This window comes from Hippocampus guttulatus, chromosome 4, assembly GCF_054856545.1.
Source record: "Hippocampus guttulatus isolate MCC_2025c chromosome 4, RoL_Hgut_1.0, whole genome shotgun sequence".
NCBI lineage: Eukaryota > Metazoa > Chordata > Actinopteri > Syngnathiformes > Syngnathidae > Hippocampus > Hippocampus guttulatus.
The window spans coordinates 16175654-16198069 of NC_141264.1; the positions used below are offsets into that span (position 1 = coordinate 16175654).

The 22416-nt window shown below is 45.3% G+C and overlaps 2 protein-coding genes across 3 annotated transcripts; one reads left to right on the top strand and one right to left on the bottom strand.

The window, feature by feature from the left end:
• Window positions 1–265: 265 nt before the first annotated feature.
• Window positions 266–18733, bottom strand: spg11 (SPG11 vesicle trafficking associated, spatacsin). Of its 2 annotated transcripts, none has more exons than XM_086109536.1 (40): window positions 18388–18733; window positions 17692–17888; window positions 17167–17409; window positions 16896–17097; window positions 16427–16564; window positions 15749–16125; window positions 15164–15309; window positions 14996–15092; window positions 14573–14728; window positions 14328–14494; window positions 13348–13524; window positions 13211–13282; window positions 12530–12657; window positions 12270–12454; window positions 11820–12015; window positions 11330–11527; window positions 10828–10934; window positions 10263–10408; window positions 9762–9926; window positions 9224–9290; window positions 8987–9149; window positions 8702–8910; window positions 8458–8566; window positions 8209–8368; window positions 7853–8083; window positions 7577–7783; window positions 7289–7396; window positions 6909–7074; window positions 6624–6838; window positions 4837–5560; window positions 3687–3835; window positions 3279–3483; window positions 3051–3185; window positions 2474–2607; window positions 2092–2211; window positions 1766–1934; window positions 1382–1458; window positions 1153–1308; window positions 923–1074; window positions 266–684 (listed from the first exon to the last, which is right to left on the bottom strand). In XM_086109536.1, exons 1-40 carry the CDS (start codon window positions 18594–18596, stop codon window positions 507–509), a joined length of 7140 nt encoding a protein of 2379 aa, XP_085965662.1. In that variant the 5' UTR covers window positions 18597–18733; the 3' UTR covers window positions 266–506. The 2 variants fall into 2 exon arrangements, with proteins under 2 accessions (XP_085965662.1, XP_085965661.1); XM_086109535.1 differs by having other exon boundaries at window positions 1382–1461.
• Window positions 18734–19151: 418 nt separating this feature from the next.
• On the top strand, window positions 19152–22155 carry ciao2a (cytosolic iron-sulfur assembly component 2A). The gene is made up of 5 exons (XM_086110131.1): window positions 19152–19381; window positions 20066–20230; window positions 20318–20367; window positions 21482–21527; window positions 21923–22155. Exons 1-5 carry the CDS (start codon window positions 19354–19356, stop codon window positions 22021–22023), a joined length of 390 nt encoding a protein of 129 aa, XP_085966257.1. The 5' UTR covers window positions 19152–19353; the 3' UTR covers window positions 22024–22155.
• Window positions 22156–22416: the final 261 nt, after the last annotated feature.

Genomic DNA, 22416 nt, shown 5'->3' on the forward strand with positions numbered 1-22416 from the left:
ATCATATATTAGAATATACAATGTTACTATGTTAAAAATTTGAAGACATTGCTTTTTTTTTTTGTTGCTCTGTATTGCAAGCAATTTGAAAATTAATTACATTTATTGTCATTTCAGTGGGGACGATGATTTGAGATATGAGCATGGTCACGGTCTGGAACAAATTAAATTCTTATCTCACATTGATGGAAGTAATGAAAGCCAGGTGAAAATAGAACAAAAAAAGGATTAAATTCAGTGAAAGTAGAATAAAAAATAGTAGCAATTAAAGGAAAACCTTACTTTCTTTTATTATGTTGCTACTGTATGTCTTTATAAAGTACAACAATGTACAATGCTATTTTTCTTCATTAAAAACACATTACAATTTTTTTGTGGGGAACTTGAACATAATACCATTTCAGTCAATTTCCGTGAAAAAAAATTAGATTTGAGATACCAGTGAATTTGAGTTGTGAATGTTGTCACAGAACGCCATGATGACCTTGTGGTATCCCTGTTACGCGTCAGTGCGCGCCAATGGCATCGCTGAGGTAGCTGGAGGCGGCTGCATCATGCAGCAGCATCTTGGTAACATCGTCGAGTTGTCGTCGGTATGCTAGGCGGTAGCGCAGATAAATGTCGTCGCAGTACGTCAGCAGGCGACGTATGTTTGCCATTTCGCCACTGGGGGCACTATCCAGCCTGAAATGTAAGCAAGTATTGACGTCAGAAACACCACGGACGCTAGTAAAGTAGAACTATGACTAAAACAGGAACTATAAACATGGCAAGGCAAGAAAAGGAACATGACTGAACCAGAAAGTAGAAACATAGAAAGGCAAGCAGCAGAAACTTGACAAGGCAGGAAATAAAATTATTCCAAGGCATAAAGTTTGGGATATTCGGCTTTGGGGTGAAATTTCAGGATGTGGTGACTCACTTCTTAAAAATATCCTCAAAGAGGCCAGAGGTCAGTGGGCGGAGTTTCTTCAACTCATCCAAGTAAGCGAAGTCGCCATTAAGGACCGCCTTCTGGTACACAAGCTCCGCCCAGTCCGGACTGTAACCGTATGCCTCCGACAACACAAACACCTTAAATGTGTGACATTAACGTGTTCATCAACATCCCATTTCATGTGACAGGTTGAGATCAGGATGGTGCTCACCCACCTGGTAACACCTGGGCAGCGCCATGGCGGCGTCCATCATGTCAGCAGCCTGCAGGTTAACCAAGCGAAGGGCGGAGCCTTGATTGAGGAAGTGCAGCTGAAGCGTAACCAGCTTGGCCAATCGCACACAACGACTCGCCTGATGCACGCAAGCGTCCTGTCATGCACATATACACAGTCAACATGGCCGTCAGTCAGACAGAAAGTTGCCGAAGGTGAGTTGTGATGACCTTGGAGAAGCTCTCTGCAGCATCCTTGAGCAGAGATAAAACTTTGAGCAGAGAACTTTTGAGCTCTGGAGACAACACTGCTGACGACAAAAAGCACACAAGTCACCAACCATGCCCTCTGCAGGACAGACGAATGAACAGTAATCGCATATTTATGAGCACATTATTTATGTAAAACACTCTTAGCAAAAGTACACTGTATGTGTCCCCACTAGTCTAAACACGGTATGATTAATGTTGTGTTTGAGGAATAAGAATTAAGCAGATTAATCCATCCATTGTCATCCATCACAAGGGGCCGTCATTTTTGCCAACAATGCCCTCTGCTGTCAACTGAAATTAACATTCGATGTGCCCTCAGGTTCATCGTGGTCAACATCTCACCCCAGGCCTGAGACTGGATGATCTTGAGCTGCGTCCTGGCGGCCATCTCATGGTTCTCGCCGATTTCGCGCCTCATGCTGAAACACAGCGCCACCATGTTGTGCTTCTCGCTGTCGGCAGGCAGGCAGCGCTTGATGTAGTCCAACAGTGCCGTCTTCAGGCTCGCGCTCTGCGGGGACCGAGCCCAGGTGAGACATCAGCACCAGTGTGTGTTTGTTTATGTGTGTGAATGAGTCATACTGTGAGTGAGGGGGAGTAAATGAGAGCGTGAGTGTGTGTCCGCGTAAGTGAAAGTATGTGTGTGTGTGCGTGTGTGTGTGTTCCACCTGTCCTCTGTCCATGTCCATTTTTTTCCTGAGCAGCATCTCAAAGCGGTGGTTCTGATGCAGCAGGTCAAACACGTACGTCATCTCGTTGTATCTGCCGATTCCCGTCAGCACGCGCACCTGAACGCACCATTTCTTACTTTAATGTCTGCAGTTCACTCAACATCTTGAACAGCAGTCAAAGAATCAGACTTCATTGGTTAATTCAAGGTCTACAAGAGACTGTTGGAAACTCCAGCATCTGTGGTGTGTTCAATGTCTAAATATAAGTGGGAGAATCAAACTTGTGATGTTCGTTCAAAGTGTAAAACTACAGCGTGTTAGTAAGAGTGCAGGTTTTAGAGTAAGAGGCACTTGGACAGGATGTGATGTAACCGCTCACCAAGAGGCCGTAGTGCTCGCCAGGGGCCAAGTAGGTGTGGCTTAAGTGTCTGGCGGCTTGCAGCACTCGGACGATTCCTTCCATGTTGCACATCACGCTGAAGCAGTCATGGGCCACAATGAGCAACTCCACGACTACACAACAATAAAAACATGAGTAACGAGGACAGAAGTTCATGTGCCTGTGCAGTGTGTGTAATGGGTGTGAAGATGTGTGTGTACACTACGCAGATGTACATGTGCGGGCGAGTGTTAACAGTGAGTACAGTATATAGATGTGCTTGTGTTTCCCATTGTGTATGTGTTCAGTGTGATATGTAGATGAGCGTATGTATGCATTAGGTCTGTACAGGATATGGCGATGGAGATATGTAGCGTGTGTGTGTGTGTGTGTGTACATATGTGCGTTTAAAAAATAATAATTTCAAGGCTTTTAACACATCTTAACTGGAGAGGGCAGCAATAAGTATGGTGGACACTGTGTACCAGTGTGTGTGTGTGTGTGTGTGTGTTCCTAACTATGCATGTACTTTGTTTGCATTTGTGTATTAACTGTGAACTGTATGTGTTTGTCATACTGCAGCTGAGCTCCCTGAGTGGTATGGTCTCCAGCTTCTCCAGAACTTTGAGTCCCACCAGGTTCGGATCCTCACACAAAGTGATCAGCTGGATCAGTGACTCCCGACCCTCTGACGGTCGGATCACCTGCCTCTCTTAACACGGACATTCAAAGACACCGTGTTAAAAGTATGTAGAGAGAGCCATGCGGGTGTAGTCAATGCATTCGTCCCTTGCTCCCCTCCTACCAGTTTGCATCTGGTGCGCGTCGGCTTTTGTGGCGCGCACCAGAGTGGCTGCCACCAACTCGGCTATGACATCGGCGGAGAAATTCTGAGCTCGGATGAACATTTGAGCGTTCCGGAAGCGTTCGGGATGATCGCACAGCAGTAGTTTCTCGAGAACACAGCCGGGATCCTCGCTGCTCATCTCACTGAAGGGACACTGCAGCTCCTGTCAACACATGCGCGCATACAAATATGCATCATCGAACATGCATAAACGCACATACACAGCGCACACAACACAAACAGGACCAAGACCAAATATCAAGGCAAGTGGCTTCATGGTGGTGACATTCAAAAACATTTCCACATGTACAAGACTAAAGAACATCCCAAGTGATTGTGTGACGGATGGATGCCAATGGCACCTACCTTCGAGAGCTGGTAAAGGCTAAGGACTTGTTTGCAGTAGTTGTTGCCATGGCGACACCGCTCGGCCATCTTCTGCAACTGGACGGCAATGTCATCTTCAGGAAGAGGAGGAAGCAGGACGAAGGATGACATGCTGCTCACAGACGTAGCTGACAAAACAACCATGCATTTTGATAAGAATCACTTAGCGATGATGCTAACATGCCAAGCACAGCGAGCAATGTATCCTAACTAGATGAAACTGGACAATGGTCAAAAGATAAAAGTCACCGACTGATCCTAACACATCTTCTCACCTGAAACTCCCTCTTTATGGGAAACAACAAATTAATTACTAATTCAGGTAGTTGGCCGATTGAAAACTAGTTACGGGGGGTCAACAAATAATTACAACAAATTCCAGGTAGTGTTCAATTGATTAAAACTAGCTGCAGGTGGTCATTACCAGAGCGTGGCCATGATCAAACTAGTTTCAGACGGTTGTGAAGACATGAAAACAAGTTGCCGACAGTAAACAACTCATGAAAAGTTATTGTGGGTTGTCAACAACCGCAACAAGCTGTGATCATGAACTCATGAAAACTATCGTATTGGTCCGAATATAAGACGACCCCCTCTTTTTCAAGACCCAAGTTTGAAAAAAGACTTTTTGAACACCAAATTAATTTTTATACAGAAAATAATTACAGTGCATCTGAAACAAATGATTGTAACTATATGAGAGAAAAAGCATCTTGAAGTTTACACCATAACTTCTCTGCTGCCGGTTAACCTGGCCGATCTTCAACCCACTTTTCTCCAGACTGTCGCTACGTTTCTCCATTTTCTGTTATCTCTTCTATTATTTTCTTCTCTTTTCTTTCTTACCGCTATTTTTTTTCCTTCTTTGTGCTAACCGCTATTTTTATTTTTATTCTTCATGACGGGTTCACTTTGGCCTGGGGAGTCAAGTTCAGCATTTGCTTCAATGATATCTGGCGCCATCTAGCGTCGTGAATGGGTATAATGTCTAGACCCCGAATATAAGACGACCCCCACTTTTTCAGTCTTATTTCAATGCAAAAAACACCGTCTTATATTCGGGCCAATACGGTAGTTACGGATGGTCAACGACAATTGAAAAAAAAGTCGCAGATAGTGTCTTCCTCACAGGCATGTAGGAGCCTCCTGGGTGGCTCGTCAGGCTCGTCCAGCGTTTGGGGTGCGAGTTCTCCGGAGGCCAGGCCTCGGCAACGCAGCAACAGCCAAAGATCATGATGATAGAGCGAGAAGTATCGACAGGTGCGGCTGACTTCGTGGATGCTTCCCGCGTCCAAGGCGGCATCCAGTAGCAGCGCTAGAGTTTTCTTCTCCGTCGGCTCAAGGAGCGGATCCACTTCCAGATGTTCCTCGGCTGGCCCGGGAAGTCCTTCTAGGCTGAGGAGCGTGGCCGTACGCAGCTCGGGAAGGTTGCAGAATGAGAAGTCTTTCATAAGGACGTCGTACGTGTTGACGTCTGGTTGAAGGAGGTTGAAGACGCTCTCTCTCTGGATGGCAGCCACCAGGGAATGCTGTCGGATACGACCCATCCACAGCTTCTTCTCCAGGCTTTCTATCTGCTCCACGGGAGCCGGGTGGCGCAACGATAGCCAGTGGGCGGCGACGGCCAGCAGCAGGCAGCCTTCTCTTAGCGCCAGCAGCTCTGACTGAAACTCGGAGGCCGCCGACGAATCGGACAGCGCGGAGTCTGCCTGAGACAGGAAGAAGCGGGAAGCCGAATCGGGATCCACACGCTCGTCCTGAAGGTGCTGGTGACACTTCCTCCAAAAGCAGACACGAGTCTCCAGCCTGGACCACTGACGCTTGGAACGCTGAAGCTCCAACTCATGGCTCAACTTCAAGGTCAGACAAGAAAAGCGTTTAATAAAAACAACACACAGACACATAGGAAGTACAAACATCGTGCAACAGGAAGTAGAAATATAGCAAGGGAGGAAGAAGAAACATGCAAGGTAGGAAGTGGAAACATGACTAAATAATGAGAAACGTGACTAAACAAGATGAAGACATACATTAAGGCATTTAGTAGAAACATGACTAAAAGGAAAGTAGAATTATGGCAAGCAGGGTGTAAAAATGTTGCATAGTAGGAAGAACAAACATGGCAACACATGAGGCCCTTCCGAATCTCATTTTTGCCAAGGAAAGCACGTAGTTAGACGACTGGATCGTTCAAATTCGACAAATGATCAGGAAAGGTGCCTGGAGGCAATCTTTAAGCCACCTTTAGAAAAGGTTACTCCAAGCCAACCTTTTACGAAAGGATATTACCTATATTTCTTTACAGCAGTAATATTTAAAGCAACAGAGCACCAACATAGTTCACAAATTACACAAAAAGACTCAAGTTTTATGCTAACTACTCAAAAAAAGTTTGTTTAAAATATATAATAAAACTTTTTTGTCAAAAGTGGATTGTCAATGAGGCCCAAAAAAAATGTTCAAAGCAACAACTTTCCAGTTATGGTTCCACACAAACAAAAAATATTTTGGCATAATTGATTAGAGAATGAGCATTTCCGAAATCAATGAAAAACATCGATGCTTGACAAAAAACAATAATTAGTGCCTGTTATCTTTTTTTTTTATTATGAAGCTAATATTTTGCAGGTAACACCTGCAATCGAGAGATGTCAGCAATATTTGTCGTCGTACAATGACATCATTGAGGAAAAGTGGAGTCAAATTCATTTAAACCAGTGTTGTCCTTTCCTGTGTTCAAAAGGAAGCACCTTTTCACCTTTCCTTGACCAAATGATGTCAACCAACAAACTTTAAGGGAAGGAGGCATCAAGGTTAGGCGAACCCATTTTCCAAAGAGGCCCATGAAGTCGAAAACAAGGTGAGACAGGAAGTAGGAACATGAGCAGACAGGAAGTGTAAGCATACGGTCACCACCTGACACATGAGCAGCCGTTGCACAGGAAGTTGTGCCAGCGTAGCTACGCTTCGTGCTTTAGCGTAGTAACCGCCTGCCTGCAGAGCATCTACGGTGGCCTGAAACTCCTCTTGCTGGACAGAAGACGAATTACACTGCAACAACTTGGGAGACACGCACACTCCTGAACCCTGCAGGAGTTCACTCAGCTGACTCAGCTTCCTGAAATCTGGACCTACAGACACAAAAATGAAGCTCACACAATGTCCATAGTTTGTGTGATGTGGTGTTGTGTGTTCTCTCACCGTTGTCCTTGCTCATCATGTCACCGTCCGCCAAGACTTGCAGGAGGCGCCGCAACTCAAAGTGTGAGCACGTACGCTGACACAAGAGCAAGAGCAAAAACCATGCCTCACTACACAACCACTGCAGCGGCACACCACCGGGCGGCGTCTCGCCGCTGATGCTCAGCTGAACAACAGAACAAAAAGAAGAATATAATAAGAGGTGTGATGAAGAGGAGTAGGGAGGATGAAGCGTGATGAAGATCTAAGCGATGACCAAATGTGATACACACAAAGCGTAATGAAGATAGAGAGGGGATGAAGAGTGCTAAGGATGACGATGGTGGGGCATGCTTCTATTGTGTGTGCGTGTGTGTGCATGCCATGTGTTGTTTACTGACATTGGTGATGCTGGTGTGGAAGTTTTGGAGTTTGATTTTGGCTCTGTTGAAGTTCTTGTGGTCGGAGCAGAGCAGGAACATGCTGAGCACGTCCAACAGGGGACAGTCCTTCCAGTGAAACAACAAAAGGATCATAAAGACCTGACACTAAAGCAATAGCAAGCAGAGTGTCACGATTGACAAAAGTCAAGTGCACTCATACGTGAACAAACACAAGCACTTAAAAACGCACATACACAAATGCACAATTAAGTAACGATAAGGCTGTAAGACAGTGGTGGTGTTCACCCTCATGAAGAGCTGAAATCCCCGCAAAAGGGTTTGGGGTCCAAGCAAGCCCCGGCCCAGGAAGGTCCTCCAGATGATTGACAGGTGGTGCAGTGTCCATGGCTGTGGCTGGGGCGAGGCAGACAGACTGGCGGCGACTTTCTGGGCGGTGATGTCATCGATGACGGTGAGAAGCCACACGCACAGACAAGACACAAGCTCCGCCTCCTGTCATTCAGCGCACATTGAGTGATGTGGGTAACGCTAGCGGTGTGTGGGAGGCGGGGCTGAGGTCACCTGTTGACAGGCAGCGAACACGGCCAATGAGGGGCAGCGATGCTTCAATGCCTCCTGCAGCAGGTACCTGCTCGGCTGCGCCTCCTCCTGGCTCCGCAACAGTACCCGGAAGAGATCTTGGGGGGTCGGAGGGCCCACCGAAGACCCTCCAGTGAACAACTGCAGCTCACCAAACGCCATATGAAGGTGTTCCTGGAGGGCGGGGCTAAAGTGGAAGAGCAGGGAGCCCACCTAGCCACACAGGAAGGAGACTCGTGATGAGACAAGAAGTAGACTGTGCCAAGATGCGATGTTGAAACTTGAACAGACAGAAGTAGGAATTGACGAGCCAAGAAGTATAACAATTTTTGGGTCACCTGCTGTGAAGTGAAGTGATGCAATTGTACGAACAACAGGAAGTTGAGGAAATGCCCGTCACGCGCACAGTGGGCAGGATAAACCCAGCTGAGAGGAAGACCGTGAAGACGACAAAACTCCACTGGCAAAGACCAATCCTGAGCGGCCTCCCACGAACTCCTGGCAACACAAAACTAGCGTGATGACGATGATTATGATAAAGATGACCTTGACAAATAAATGATGATGTCGGTGATGAAGATGCTCACCTGTTGACATTTTTGGCTTCCAGGCTATCAATCACTGCAGCTTCCAGGAAGCCAATCAGCTCCTCTGCTGCTCCTAGCTCCGCCTCCACCAGCTTGACGCCTTTAGACACTGACAACATGGTATAAATGTATACACGCTGTGTGTGTGAGCGTGTGCACATGTGGGTACAGTGTGTCTGTCTGTATACAATGTGCTGATTTTGTGTGTGTGTGTGCGTGCGTGCGTGCGTGTGAGTGCATTTACCCAGAGTATGCAGAGTCTGTGTGTGTCCACAGCGCGTGTGGTTGAGTTTCCAGTGGGTCCAGATGATGTTGAGGACCTTAACGTCAACCCTGATTTGAAGGCTGCCGAGGCCAAGAAGCTCGCAGAAACAAACTGCCGCCGAGACCACCGACAGCAAATTGAAACTCTGCACCGCCAAAATGTGTACCTGCTGCTGGGCCTGCTGCAAACTAATACGTACACACAAACACCAGATCAAAGACTGATCTCTTCAGTGACTGTGCGCGTGTGCGTTTCAGTTCTCACGTTTGGACGACATCTTGACAGCCAATCAGCTGCTGCAGCAGGAAGGTGGCAAAGGCAAAGGACGGTCGGCCATTTTGTAGGTAATACAGGAAGTCCAGCCGCTCTACCAGAGCGAAGGAGTCCACCAGATGCGGGCTGGAGAAGTGAGGCAGCTCTGTTGTTTCTACGACAATGAGGGCAGACAGAAAGTCAGCTGGTAGATGTGTGATTGGGAACTGTACGTACCAGTCAACGCACCGGCAGAGTTTAGTGAATTTCCCGTCTGCCAGCCGAACAGTCGGCATGGGTCGAGAGGATGCAGCGCCTGCAGTGAACACACACAGGTGAAGAACCCCGAACATGGGATTTTGTTTTCTTTGATGACAATATAGATGTACAGTAATGTGCAAACAAAATGACAATTTGTGGTCACAAATACAAATTTTCCTCTGAACAATAGCTTCTCTTGACAAACTAACTAAACTCAAAGTAAGGCTAAAATGTGATTCTGTATGGCCGTATTCTTTTTTTACATTTAAAAATAAGCCTAATTTAACTTATTCTTGTACATTTTCCTTTTTTAAAGCATCCTTCCACTGTACCTTATTTATTCAAAGCTTAATTTAGTCTTGTCTTAATATAGTTTTTATATATATATTTATTTTCCAATTTTGTATCCTTAAACATAAATTTGGAGCTGCACCCCAATTTTGTTTTGTCTGCAGCATATTATAACAACATTATTAATTTGTATCTTGTGTGCACATAATACAACTTCTTTATTTCCCTGACCGACCTGCAGAAGGTGGTACACAGATACATCCGTGAAGTGGCCGGGCCCTCGCGCTGCTGCCGGGAACAGCGCCGCCTTCAGTTTGGGGTACGCCGTCAGTGCCATCTTCATCAGCTGTTGGTCCACGAAGAACTCATCCCGGGACTGACTTTCACGCTGGGCCACCACCTCTCAAACAGGAAGGAGAACACAACTCTGTCGAAGGGGTCGAGGTCAGGGCCAAAGTGGTATATAACAGTGTGGAAGTTGTCCAAAAAGTCAAATTTAAAGGGACAGAAAAGGGGTCTGTGTTGGTGTGAAAGGGATACAATAAATCAGTGTGAAGTTGCAGATTAGAATAAACAAAAACCTTTTCATTGTAGTACACAGAATTAGAAAAGGGTATAAATGAGTATGAAAGGTGTACAAGTCATTGTAATAGTCAATGTGAGCGTACAGTAGAAGTGAAAGAATGTGAAATGTACATGCGTCATCGTGAAAGGAGGTCGCGGGCACAAAGCTGACCTGGTCGATGCCCCCGGGGGCGAACATAATAGTGGCGAGGGCGAGGAGACTGTGACCCTCCAGGAGAAGGGAGCCGAGGGATGGGGGACTTCCTGGTAGGAGAAGCTGAGCGCATGTCAGACTGGCCTGGTGGACCAATGTTGGGTCTGAAGGATAAACAAGAAGTTGAAGAAGAGAAAGAGTCTTCATAGGGTTCTCTGTGCTACATACTGCCACTAAATGGTCGCATTTTGCCCCTAAAATTTGACACAGGTGCAAGACAATTTTGGTTCTGCTAGCAAACACTCGACTCGTAAATTTTCAGATTTTTAAAAATGTTTATTACATAGTTATTGTTGGCCAACAAGTTTCACTTCAGCCCAGTGGTGAGGCGGCAAATGACTTTGACTGGACTGATCACAACTGGTTGACGTTCTGCCTCTCATCTGAGCAGGCTTCTTCATCCATGCAACGGACTAAATTAGGACTGCACCAGCCTGAGCCTCTGGCAAGATTTAAAGTTACGGCCATGGTCACGGAATTAAATTCGTAGCTCGAGGTACCGCGGTCTGTGTGGGGGTCCCACCTGTTATGTTACTGGTGATTTCCTGCATTTTCACCATCATATCTGACCAGGGCTGTGAGTGAGTCGGGCCTCCGTTGGACAGCACAGGACAGTTCCTGGGCGTCAACCTGCCCAAAAACAACATGCTTTACTTTCTCTTATATGACAAATACAGCACCTACCCATCTTATTTATCACACTTGAAATGTTTTAGATTGGGGGTGCCCAAACGTTTTTGAGCAAATATCAACTTTTCAAGTAAAAAAAAAAAAGTATCAACGCAGATTCTCAATACGGATTTATTAAGGGGAAAAAAATCCAAACATTTCTAGACCAAAGTGAAAAGGTAATTGTCCCCTATGCCTAGTAAGTGTATGAAGTGAAATCAAGTTGCTGATTAGTCTTTTACATTGCTGTGGAGAAATTTTGTGACAATCTAATTCGCAGAATTATTTGAACTTAGTCAAATTGGAGGATTTTCTTGTATGAACTGCCTAATAGTTCTGAAATGTGGCATGCGCACCTGTAGTGCTCTAGGTAGGCGTAGAGGAGGAATTGCAATTGCCGCTCCAGACACCAATTGATGACCCGTGAGTGGATGTCCAAACCGAGGTGCCGAGGGATGGGCAGTGGCAACGACGACATTAGACAGCTGCACTGAGCCACACGCCACAAAAGTTGATCCAAGTCGGATAGCTCGTCGGGGATGAATATGCCCTGCCTGTGAGAAAAATATATGATAGTGTGACACTGGTACAAAATGTCAGTGCATAAGAGGTGGAAGTCAATATGAAATGGTATATGTCAGTGTGAAAGCGGTACAAGTTAGCAGGAAAGGAGCAGAAGCGAGTATAAAAGGCCTATATGCTAGTGTTGAGGGGCAATATGTCAATTTGAAATGGATTTAAAAAACTGCACGAAAAGATTGAAACAAATAAAAAGGGAGGATATGTCAAATAGCGTGAACAACACAGTGTGTATGGCCGCATGACAGTGGTGAACACGTGTCCCACCTGGCGAGCATGTCCAGGATTTCCTCCCTGAGGAAGCGGCTGCTCCGCGTGTTGCCGTTGACCACGTCTGCTGTCAACTTTGGCCACTGGGTGGCATCAGAAGCTTCAACGCTCTCCACCCAAGACTCCAAGGCAACGTGGTTGTGGAATGAGGTCATGTGACTCCACAGCACTGCACTGTCACACCAGCTCAACTCTAAACATCATATCAGGGATGTAGATTCAGTTTCGACACAAATAATTGACTGGTTGCCAGTCCATGTCAGGGGACATACAGACAAAAAGACATTTGTAACTCTGGACAGTGTAGAGTCTTCAATTAAGCTAACAGGCGGAGAGGAGCGCAGGGTCGAACCTGAACCTGTAAACTGTGGGTCAGACGTTTTAACGAGTTCACCGTGCTGGCCCATCAGGAATATTTTCCAGCCAATCCAACAAATGTTTACCTACCGTCACGCTGATGTCTGGACAACAAGATGGCAGTCCTGCTGCTCTGCTCCCAGTTCTTCACCCAATCCAGCCTCACTTCCTGCCAAAGCCCCGCCTCTTTCTGCTCACACATTTCCTGACCCAGGGCTATCTTCAGGAGATCCCCACTTGCTGGTGCCTCCTTGTGCAGAAGCAGCTCTAGTAGCCTTGATGATTGAAAGGTGATGTCACATTACCACAGTGTTTGCAGCTGGCGACCACTCAATTGTGAGATTGTTCACCTGCTACCCGAGGTGCTGTCTGCATACTGGCGAGGCGGGAGAGACGCCAGTTGCGCCACTTCTTTAATAAACGCCAAGCTGCGTAGCTCCTCCTCGGAAAAATGATGCCGTCTGCGTAGCTCCTCCCCCTGAGGAAGTGGTCAATCACAGATGCAGATGAACTGAGGTACTTACGATGGGGAGGGAATCAGAAAAAAAATGACCACATGATGACATGACAGATGAGCACGAAATGAACATGTAATGTCAAGCTTGATGACTGACTCGGGTACGAGTCACTATAAAGTGTGTACAAGTCAAAGGGATTACTTGAAACGATACAGGGGGTACAAAGCAGTGTTAATGGGTAAATAGTCATTGTAAAAGAAGTATAAGTGAATTTGAAAGGGGTATAATACTTTGTAAAGAGGATACAAGTGTGAAACGACAGTGTTGAGTGGCTGCAAGTTAGTGTAAAAGAGCACAGGTCAATGTGAAAGGAATGCAAGCCAGTGTAACAGGTGTAAAAGTTACTGTGAACGGGTAGATGAAAATGTGAAAGGGCTATAGGTCAGCATGAAATGGCGACATGTCAATTTTAAAAAAGGTATCAGACTGTTGAGGTAAAACTCAGTGTGAAAGGGTACATGTATGTGTGAAGGGGGTACATGTTAGCACATAACGCATAAGTAGACAACTGACCACAAAGTCCCTGAGGTCCCTGTCGTGTGTGTAGATGCAGATGCGGTGCAGTTCCTTTTTCACATTGAAACCCTGAAAAAACAAAATGACCGTCATTGGGGGCGGACCCAAAACAGACTTCCTGTTCAGACACCCACCATGTTGGTGAGGAGAGTGATGGCGGTCGGCAGGTCTTGTCCCTCCAGACAGGAAAAGACCAGACGCAAGCCTGTTGCCCTCAGGGCCGGAAGACGCCCCTCGGGAAGACCCCGCCGCCGAAACACCGCCTGGGCTCTGGGGATCTGATTGGTCAGGATGGACACACGGACTACTTCCTGTAAAAGGGCAGTGTGAAAGTCTTATGTCAGTGTGAAAGGGGTATGTGTTAAAGTATTGATAAATGGAAAAAGGTTATAAACCCATGAGAAGGGGGTACATCTCAGTGTGAGAGGAATATAAGTAATTGTAAAGAGGGTAAAGATCAATGTGAAAGGTGTATAAACCTGCGTGGACAGGATATGTCAGTTTGAACAGGGTCATAGTCAGTGTGAAAGAGGTACAAATCTGGTATTCATTAATAAGTGGTATTAATTACTGTGAAAGGGGCATATGTTGGTGTGAAAGGAACATAAGTTGGTGTGAAACTTGTAAAATGTTAGTGTGAAATGAGTATAAATTCATGGGGTATTAATCAACGTGAATGAGGCATATACCGGTGTGAAAGTGTTATCAGTCAGGATGAATGGAGCATATGTTGGTGTGAAAGTGATATCTCAGTATGAAAAGGGTATGTCGGCGTGAAAGGAGTATAAGTGAGTGTGAAAGGGGCATGAATCCATATGAAAGGGGTATAAATACGTGCAAAAGGGGTAATTATCAGGACATATGAGTGTGAAAGAGGTCTAAGTAGTGTGAAAGAGTAAAACGTGAAAACGTCCTCCAAGCCAGTGTGAAAGGCGTATAAGTTAATGTGAAGGTATATGTATCCATATGAAATGGATATACATCTGGCTGAAAGTCCGACATGCCAAAGCGGAAAGCATTTCTAAGGGGTATAAAAAGTGTGAAAGGGGTATATGTCAAATGTGATACACATTTCTTAGTTGGTAAAAAAAAAATAGAGCAAATGAGGTGTCACCTCTGTAGGAAGCCCATCCCACTCATCTTCCTCGTCCACCACAGGTACTTGTTCTTTGTGGTCTTTAGTGCCCTCTGCAGGCCACGGATATTTCTTCATGAAGGTTCTGAGTCCCGTCAGATATTCGTTCAGAATGTCCACGCAGCAGCGCACGTCTTCATCCTCATCTGCACAAAACACACACAACACACTCAGTGTTGATGCTAATGTAGCATCGGGCTAGCTGTGCGGGCAGGGCGTCTTACAGTTCATGTGCATTAGCATGTAGCGTATCTGCATATTGACGAAACTCAGCGTGATGTTGAGCAGCTGTTCCGAGAACTGACGGCTCTGAGCGTCGTTGCTCGATTCCCGGATGGCAGCGCACAGCAGGTCCAAGGCGGGACACAAAGTCTTGACGCCTGTTGGGTTGGAAAACAGACTTTTTCAAAAAAAAAAAAAAAAAAAAAAAAAGTTATTTGGGTGGCAGTATTCTGTGAGTCTTGAATGAGCTATCAAAATGGCCGCCAATATTATAATAATTTCATGATCATTGTGGGACTAATAAAGGATATCTTGTATCAATATGGGCAACTCTTTCTTAAAAATGGCTGGCTATCGATAAGTTGAAGGTCATTTGAGCAAATACGTTATGTCAGAAGTGTGGCTGATTGACAGTTGGGCCGTACGTTGTGTGAAGCTGGTTGTGCTGTGCGTCTTCAGAATGTCTTCTTTGCTCTTCAGGTAGAAATCCACCGTGTCCAGTTGCCGGTTCTTAACTCCTGCCTACACAATAACGACAACACACAAGATGGGCGACAACGCGCAAGATGAACGACGCGAGCACCGACTTCTACCTTCAGGGAGTGGATGGGGATGGAACAGCGCTCCCATGTGTTGAGGTGACAAAGTGCGTCCACAGTAGCCGCGCTGCCAAACATCATCAAACTACTCAGGAGTTCCTGTTGCGACATCGAGAACAAAACCTGGAACATTCCCGACTCTGCGGAAGACAACGGAAAAGCGGAATTCATACATTCCAAAGCTTTTGTTCCACATCCTTGATGTCCATTTTCGGGTCTAGCACACAACAGTAAATATTCTCTGATTTCTATAGTCCTCCATTGAAGCAGACTGATCATATTTGTGTTTTTTGTTTTTTTTTCTCCCAAAAGAAACCATTTGCAACATCTGCTTTTACTTTTGGAAAACAATAATCAACATTTTGGCAGATTTTTCTAACAAAGGTTAGGGACCAAATCTGTGACAAAAAATAATTAATTCACAATTTTTTTGTGAATTAATTGAGTCAATTTTGGAGGGCGGGGGATTTAAAAAATATGTTTTTCAATCAGATTTACTGCTTAATTCACTAAATAATCCACAGGTAATTCGATTATAAAAATAATTGTTAGTTGCAGTGCTAATTTTGATAGACTCACTCTTGAGAAGCACCGCGTGATGTTTCTTTCCACAAAATTCCACTGCCACTGCCGGGCCCTCCGCCTGGTGGTAGCTCACATTCCCAGTTACAAAATCCCATAGGACGGCGGTGGTCCGCGTGTTTCCGGGAGATGCAAACACCAACATAGCAGAGAGGTCACAGACGGACAGAAGAGATGGGACGGACGACTCCGGCACGGCGAAGGTGATGTTGGCGCCCCCTAGAGGGACCTTGCTCGGCGCCGAGGGAGCGGCTTGGCTGGACCCATGGCGGGGGAGTGACAAAGACCAGGAGGTGGCGAGCGGTCGGAGCGATGATGACAAGGAAGACTCCTGGGCTGCGTTGTACATGGATGCCAGACGAAAGCCCCAAGACCTACATCCAACGTGAGAAATCAAACATCCATTTTAAAAAGTGTTTATCCTCATTCGGGCCACAGGCGAGCCAGCGTCTACCCCAGCACAGGTTTGGCAGGTTTTGGGGTACATCCTAGACCAGAGATGGGACAGACTGGTCACCAATCATGCAGATTAGAAACTAACATGGTAACTCCACACAGGAAGGCAAGAGCACAGAACGGGACCCAGAAACTTCCAACTGTGAGGCCGTTGTGCTGACCACTAGGTCACAGTGCTACCGTGCAGAACTATAATAATCAATAAGAGCAGAAGGTCACCTGTCGGCATTGAAATCGAGTCCCAGCGCGGCCAGGCTGCAGCTGGCACTTGTCACTTTGTCCTCATCAATTGGTCGTTGAGGTCGCAGGGGTGGGCCGGTGGGCTTGGTCTGACACAGCAGGTGATCGGGGTTCCTCCTGGAAGAAATTGATGAAGGTGAGTGACATAGTATCAGCAGAAATGAATACAAATAATGTCATCAAAAATACCAGTTCTGTCAAAAAGTATATCAAGACACACAAATAACATTCAAATATGATTAAATAATTACGTATTAAAAATGAACATATAAAATAACACCTTAAATAGAAAAGAAAACATGACTATAACTTTATTTAACTTGAATCTAAATATGTGAAAATATGAAATATGAAAACATAACAGGCATGGATTATAACATAACATTAAAAAGTAGAGAAAGAAAGAGACAAAGACAGAAAGAGGATGATGATGATGACGAAGATTAACCTGAAGTAGTCGTTGAGGTCGATAGCGGCGGCGGCGTTGTTGTGCGTGACGACGATGGCCGTGCTCATGTCGGCTGACACCTCCAGGAGACGCAATCGTGACCACAAAGCAGCCGGCTGTGTCTCCTCTGTCAGACCGGTGCTCACAGAGGCGGGAACGTCCACGGAGGCCAAGAGAACGCCATTGGTCACATCGTACATGGCTGACGCAGTTAAGAAGGTTCAAAACTAATTAATTCAGTTTCTTAGCAATGTACATGTACTGAGGATACAGATCAGCCCGCTCTCGCTGAGGGTGAAGGCGACATCTTGACGCACGCAGCAGTGGACCGCAGCCGAAGCGCCGACGTCCGCCGGGCCGACGTCCGCCGGGCCGAGGCGGATGCAGCTCAGAGCCCGTGCTGCTTCCTGCGCAGGCGACCACTCCAGCCGCAGCAGCCAGACGCCATCCAATAGCATTTGGCAGTGACCTGATGCGAACAACAGCACGTGTGCCGCCTGCGGGCTACGCCCACCTGAAAACACATTCGGGAACACTTAAAGCATTAGCATGAAAGCTCCACATTGGAACTTCATTCACACACAGACAAGGTCAGTTTACTCTAAGTCTATTCATTGCTACATTGAGTACAAGAGCTGCGCATAAATTGACAGTGACTCAAATACAGAAAAGAATTGGCCATTAAAATCGAATGCCAAATCTACATTTTCAGGTCCGGTCCAGTCAATCAGATCTGTTAAGTCGAATGAACACTCTTCAATGGAATTCAATTTCTTCGATAGCAACCTGGACCAACCTGAGTATGCATGCTGCTCCTGCAGGAGGCACTGTGCAGGACACTCGCCAATGAGGCGCACAGAGAGCTCAGTTCCCCTCTCAGCATCCACCTCAAACACCTCAAACATCCTCACTTCGCAGGCGGAGCCCACGGCCAGCAGGCGCGTGGCTCTGTCTTCTCTGGGGCAACCATTCACAGCCTCCTCCCAGGTAAAGCTAGGGGAAGAAATAATATGTCATGAAAGTAATCCCTTGCCACTTCAGGCTTCATGGTTTGCGGCTTCTGTGCCAAAATACTGGATTCGTTTAAAAAATAAAAGAAAGAAAAATGCAACGATATCGACAGCCATATTGCGGAAAGACATACGCATACAGAAAAATGCCTGAGGTGGGGGGTTACTCCCATCTCGCAGTTTTCACCTCTCGTGGGGGGTTTCTGTGTCCCCGATTACCGCGAAAAACGAGGGATTACTGTCTACACGATTCACATGATTCAGCCCAAATGTCCCGTGGTCTACTTTTCGACATTTCTGTTCTACTTTTCCCTGAACGCATATTTGTGTCGTTGTCGTATAATTAAAGATATCAGCCAGGAATCAAAACAGAATCGGACGGCTTGCCTTTTTTTGCAGAACTGTGCAAGTAAGAGAGATAACAGGTGAGTTGTGTTGCGTTTTAGTAATTATTGCGATCCAAGTAAACAAAGTGGACTCACTCCTGGTAGCTTCCGTCCAGCTTCACCCGAGCTGCCTCCTCGTCAGCCGGGTCCCACACCACCAGCGTCCCGTCGAGCTCCAGGCAGCCGAGCAAAACGCCGTCACCGGGTGCGAGCTGAGCCTTGCGGACATCGCCCACCTCTCGCCAGTGCTGCTTGCTTGGCAGGAGAGCCACCTCGAGGGTGGAAGCTAAGGAGCTCTCCACCATCTCGTCCCCAGGGAGACGTCTACTTTTTAGACAACATGCAGTTACTCACAAGAAAGCATCCAATGCAACCACAAACATGAGACATTTTGTAAACGTTAGGGCTGTTTGGGACTATCGGTCACGTGACACGTCACAACCATCAGCTGAAAGCATCTGACCAATGAGAAGACAGACGGAAAGAACCACTTAATCAACCAACGATGTCGGTTTATCTCATTTTATGGGTGGACTCCAATTTACGATTCTGTGGGCTGTGTTAGTCACATTAGTAAACAAAATCAAGTCACGTGTATTTACTATCCCCTGTATTATTTTTGGTGACAAATGAGTTATAAATTCATAAGACAAAATTTTGACTGTGTTGAATTAACACTGTTCGCAGCTAACAAAATAATTATTGTTATTGAAATAAAACAAAAATATAGTGTATATATTAGTAAGAGGGAATGTTTGAGCCGGCTAATGTGTCAAATCGAGAATTTTTTTGTTCTAATTCCAGCTTGCACGATCGATCGGGCATCTATTGCTTTTTCCGGAAACAAAATGTCAGCCCTCTGTTGCGATTTGTGCTGATCTCAGAGCAGTTTACTAACCTGTCTGATGTTGATGTTCTCTCAACACCCCCTCTGCTGAGTCGAAACCACTTTGGTCGCTTGCATTTTATTTTTTCCTGTTATCATGACCATCACAAACGGTGCTTGTTAACCGCCTCCTCTGGCCGCACTTTGACGCCAGAAATCTTCCGAGGAGCACAAGAATGGAAGAGAAAGCCTTGGAAGTTTACGGTGGGTGACTCTGGACTGAACTGCGTGAAACAATTAAAAAATGCTCGTTTTAAGCAAAGGTCAAGCAGTGATGTTGTGGTAATTTGAACACGTGACTTGAATAAATATAAAGTCGTCATCGTCTTAAAATTTGGAGCAAACGGATCCTTAAAAAACACTTCTATTCGACGATTTCCTTGTCTAAGGTTGTCTCTGACAAGAACGGTAGTTGAGTAAAAGACTGGAGTTTGCTGTGGTTGGTGTCGCTCGCCGATAAGAAGTCTTTTGACATGATGACCTTAGGGCATTGCACTATAAATTTCGAAGGACCGTGAATGATTATTTAAAAAGAATTAAAACTAGCGTGATGGTTGACTCAACTATGGTAGTCAAATTTAAATCATGTATTTTCAGGCTTTCAGAAACATTCACGTTCGTCCAGGAATACAGTACATTTAAGAGTGCCACCATTTATTTCAAAATTGTAATTTCGAGCCTTAGAGTTAATATTTTATTTCTTCTGCTATCATGCCGCTCTAGTATACTCAAAAACGTGGAGCAATTAAGGTGCTGTAATGTCCTGCCATATCAGCACGGGGAGCCACAGTCGCCGGTGCATACCCAGATGTTTATTGAATGGGCCAAACAGTTTAACACAGAAATACAAATTGAGAAAAAAAACCCCATTACTGTGATTTGAATCAGATGTGATCCGAACAATCCGAGACCCGGAGAAGCCCAACACGCTGGAGGAGCTGGACGTGGTGACAGAGAAATGTGTGGAGGTCCAGGAGCTGAGCCACGATGAGTACCTTATCATCATCAAGTTCTCCCCGACCGTTCCACACTGCTCCCTGGCTACCCTCATCGGTCAGTTGCTTTCTCTTGGCCACATCCTGTCCCCCCACTTTTGCGTCATCCTGACTGCTATTTTGTGTGTTTGTTGCATGTGCGCAGGTTTGTGTTTACAAGTCAAGCTGCAGCGGTGTCTGCCCTTCAAACACAAAGTGAGTGCATGACAATACAGCAACTTGATGTCATCAAGTTGGCTGTGTTGGGAATCACACTCTAGCTAGTTGTCCTTCATCATATTGCAGTTCACTTCTCGCTGTCTCACCGTATTGCAGATTTGTAGATCATACATATCTAATTTTATAACACAAATTTTCACTGTATTGACTGTATTGCAGGATTTTGTGGTGATCATTTTTACACATGGACTGCTACTGTAGAGTCACCAAACAATGGGTGCGGGTCAGAGTCTAAATTCAGTTCACACATAAAGAAAAGAAGATGAAGTGCCAAGTGGCTAGAGCAGAGCACAACTGCATTATGAGGCTGCACAAAATTGGAAAAACATGTGGTATGGGTGTTGAATATTGAGATCGACATTTAATATGTACCTAAAGAAATGACTACTTTATTTTCTAATGAAAGAAGGATTGTTTTTTTCATGTGGAAAAATACGCAAGCCTCAATGTATTATTTTCTCATGAAGTTATTTAGTTTTAGTGATGCCCCTACTTACTGTTCTTCTATTGGACGGCGATACGAATATAAGGTTGCATCTGATTGGTCAAAGTCAGATAAAAGCATATAATTCCATGTGAATTTAATGCTCATCTTTGCAATACGCATATTGCATGTGCATGTGACGCGCCATTACACTTTGTAACTTAATATAGCGTACCACTGAAGAACAAATTGTATTGCTTCCATCAGTGGTCAAGAAGAAACAGCCATCGGTGCACTTTTAATAGCTTTATTGAACAAAATCAACTCGTAACAAACACAGTGATACACTGCCATGAACCGATTCATGACTCAACAGGCCTGGCCCCACCTTTTAAAGCCACACACATTCAAAGTTACAGATGCGACAGTGAAGAAAGTGAGGATGGCAACCCAAGTGGACAAACATAACACCTGGACCTCACATGCATATTTTGTATTAGTATAATGCATACAGCTTTAAAATATGCATTAAAAATAATTTACAGTATGGTTGCTACATCACAGATTGTTGTTTGTTGTTGGGGGTTCAGGAATGTAACCTCCACAATAAACAAGGAACTGTATGTAAAAATCCCTGTATGGTGAGTCAAATTTGTTTCTTGTCAGCTGGAGATTTACATCAGTGAAGGAACACACTCCACTGAAGAGGACAGTAAGTCACTTTACATTAACTGCATGCCATATACTGTACGTCGTGGATGTGTGTATCAACCTTCCACAAAAATGGGATGGGAGGGCGGGGGTGGAGTAGTCCATTCTTTGAGCCAGCCCGCCAAGCATTTTGTTATCAAGTGTCCTTGAGTAGTTCTTGTATTATTTGTACCTTTTTTTCACAAAAATTGGTGAATTCAAATCTTAATTCATTTTGCAACATATATTTTAAATTAATTTATCTCATTGGAGAATTGAATTCAACTCACTTGTATAGTTCGATTGTTTATTGATGAAGTAATGTGATATAACACCACTATGCTGAGGCAACCTTCGGCAAAAATGAATTTGACATGCCCTTTCTAATGTGTGTAACGTTTCTATGTATGCATCCAGTCAACAAGCAGATCAACGACAAGGAACGAGTGGCAGCAGCCATGGAGAATCCAAACCTCAGGGACATCGTGGAGCAGTGCGTCATCGAGCCTGATGACTGACACGTCCTCGCGGTGCGTGTGTGTGTGTGTGTTTGTGAAGTTGTGAGTATAGCCTGTACGGTGTGTGTCTGGTCAGGGGAGGCGCAGCCTCACCATCATGTGAAGAGTATATAAAATTGTTTTCCATTTAAATTCTCTGATATGTACTTTATTTTGATTTTGAATAATAATTTCATAATTGAAGCTGCTGAATTTGCTTATGCCTGGTCAAATACACGCATCCAATGGCAAGTTCTTCCCAAAAGCAGATATAGCACCTTTCTCCACCACATGCACAACTCCTGGACTGCTTGTCATCTTTTTGACTGAAAGGGATTTGATCCAGACAATACCAGAGATGACAAAGTTACATACTCTATCTTATCCTCTAGCTTGCATAGTGATTTGTGTTCT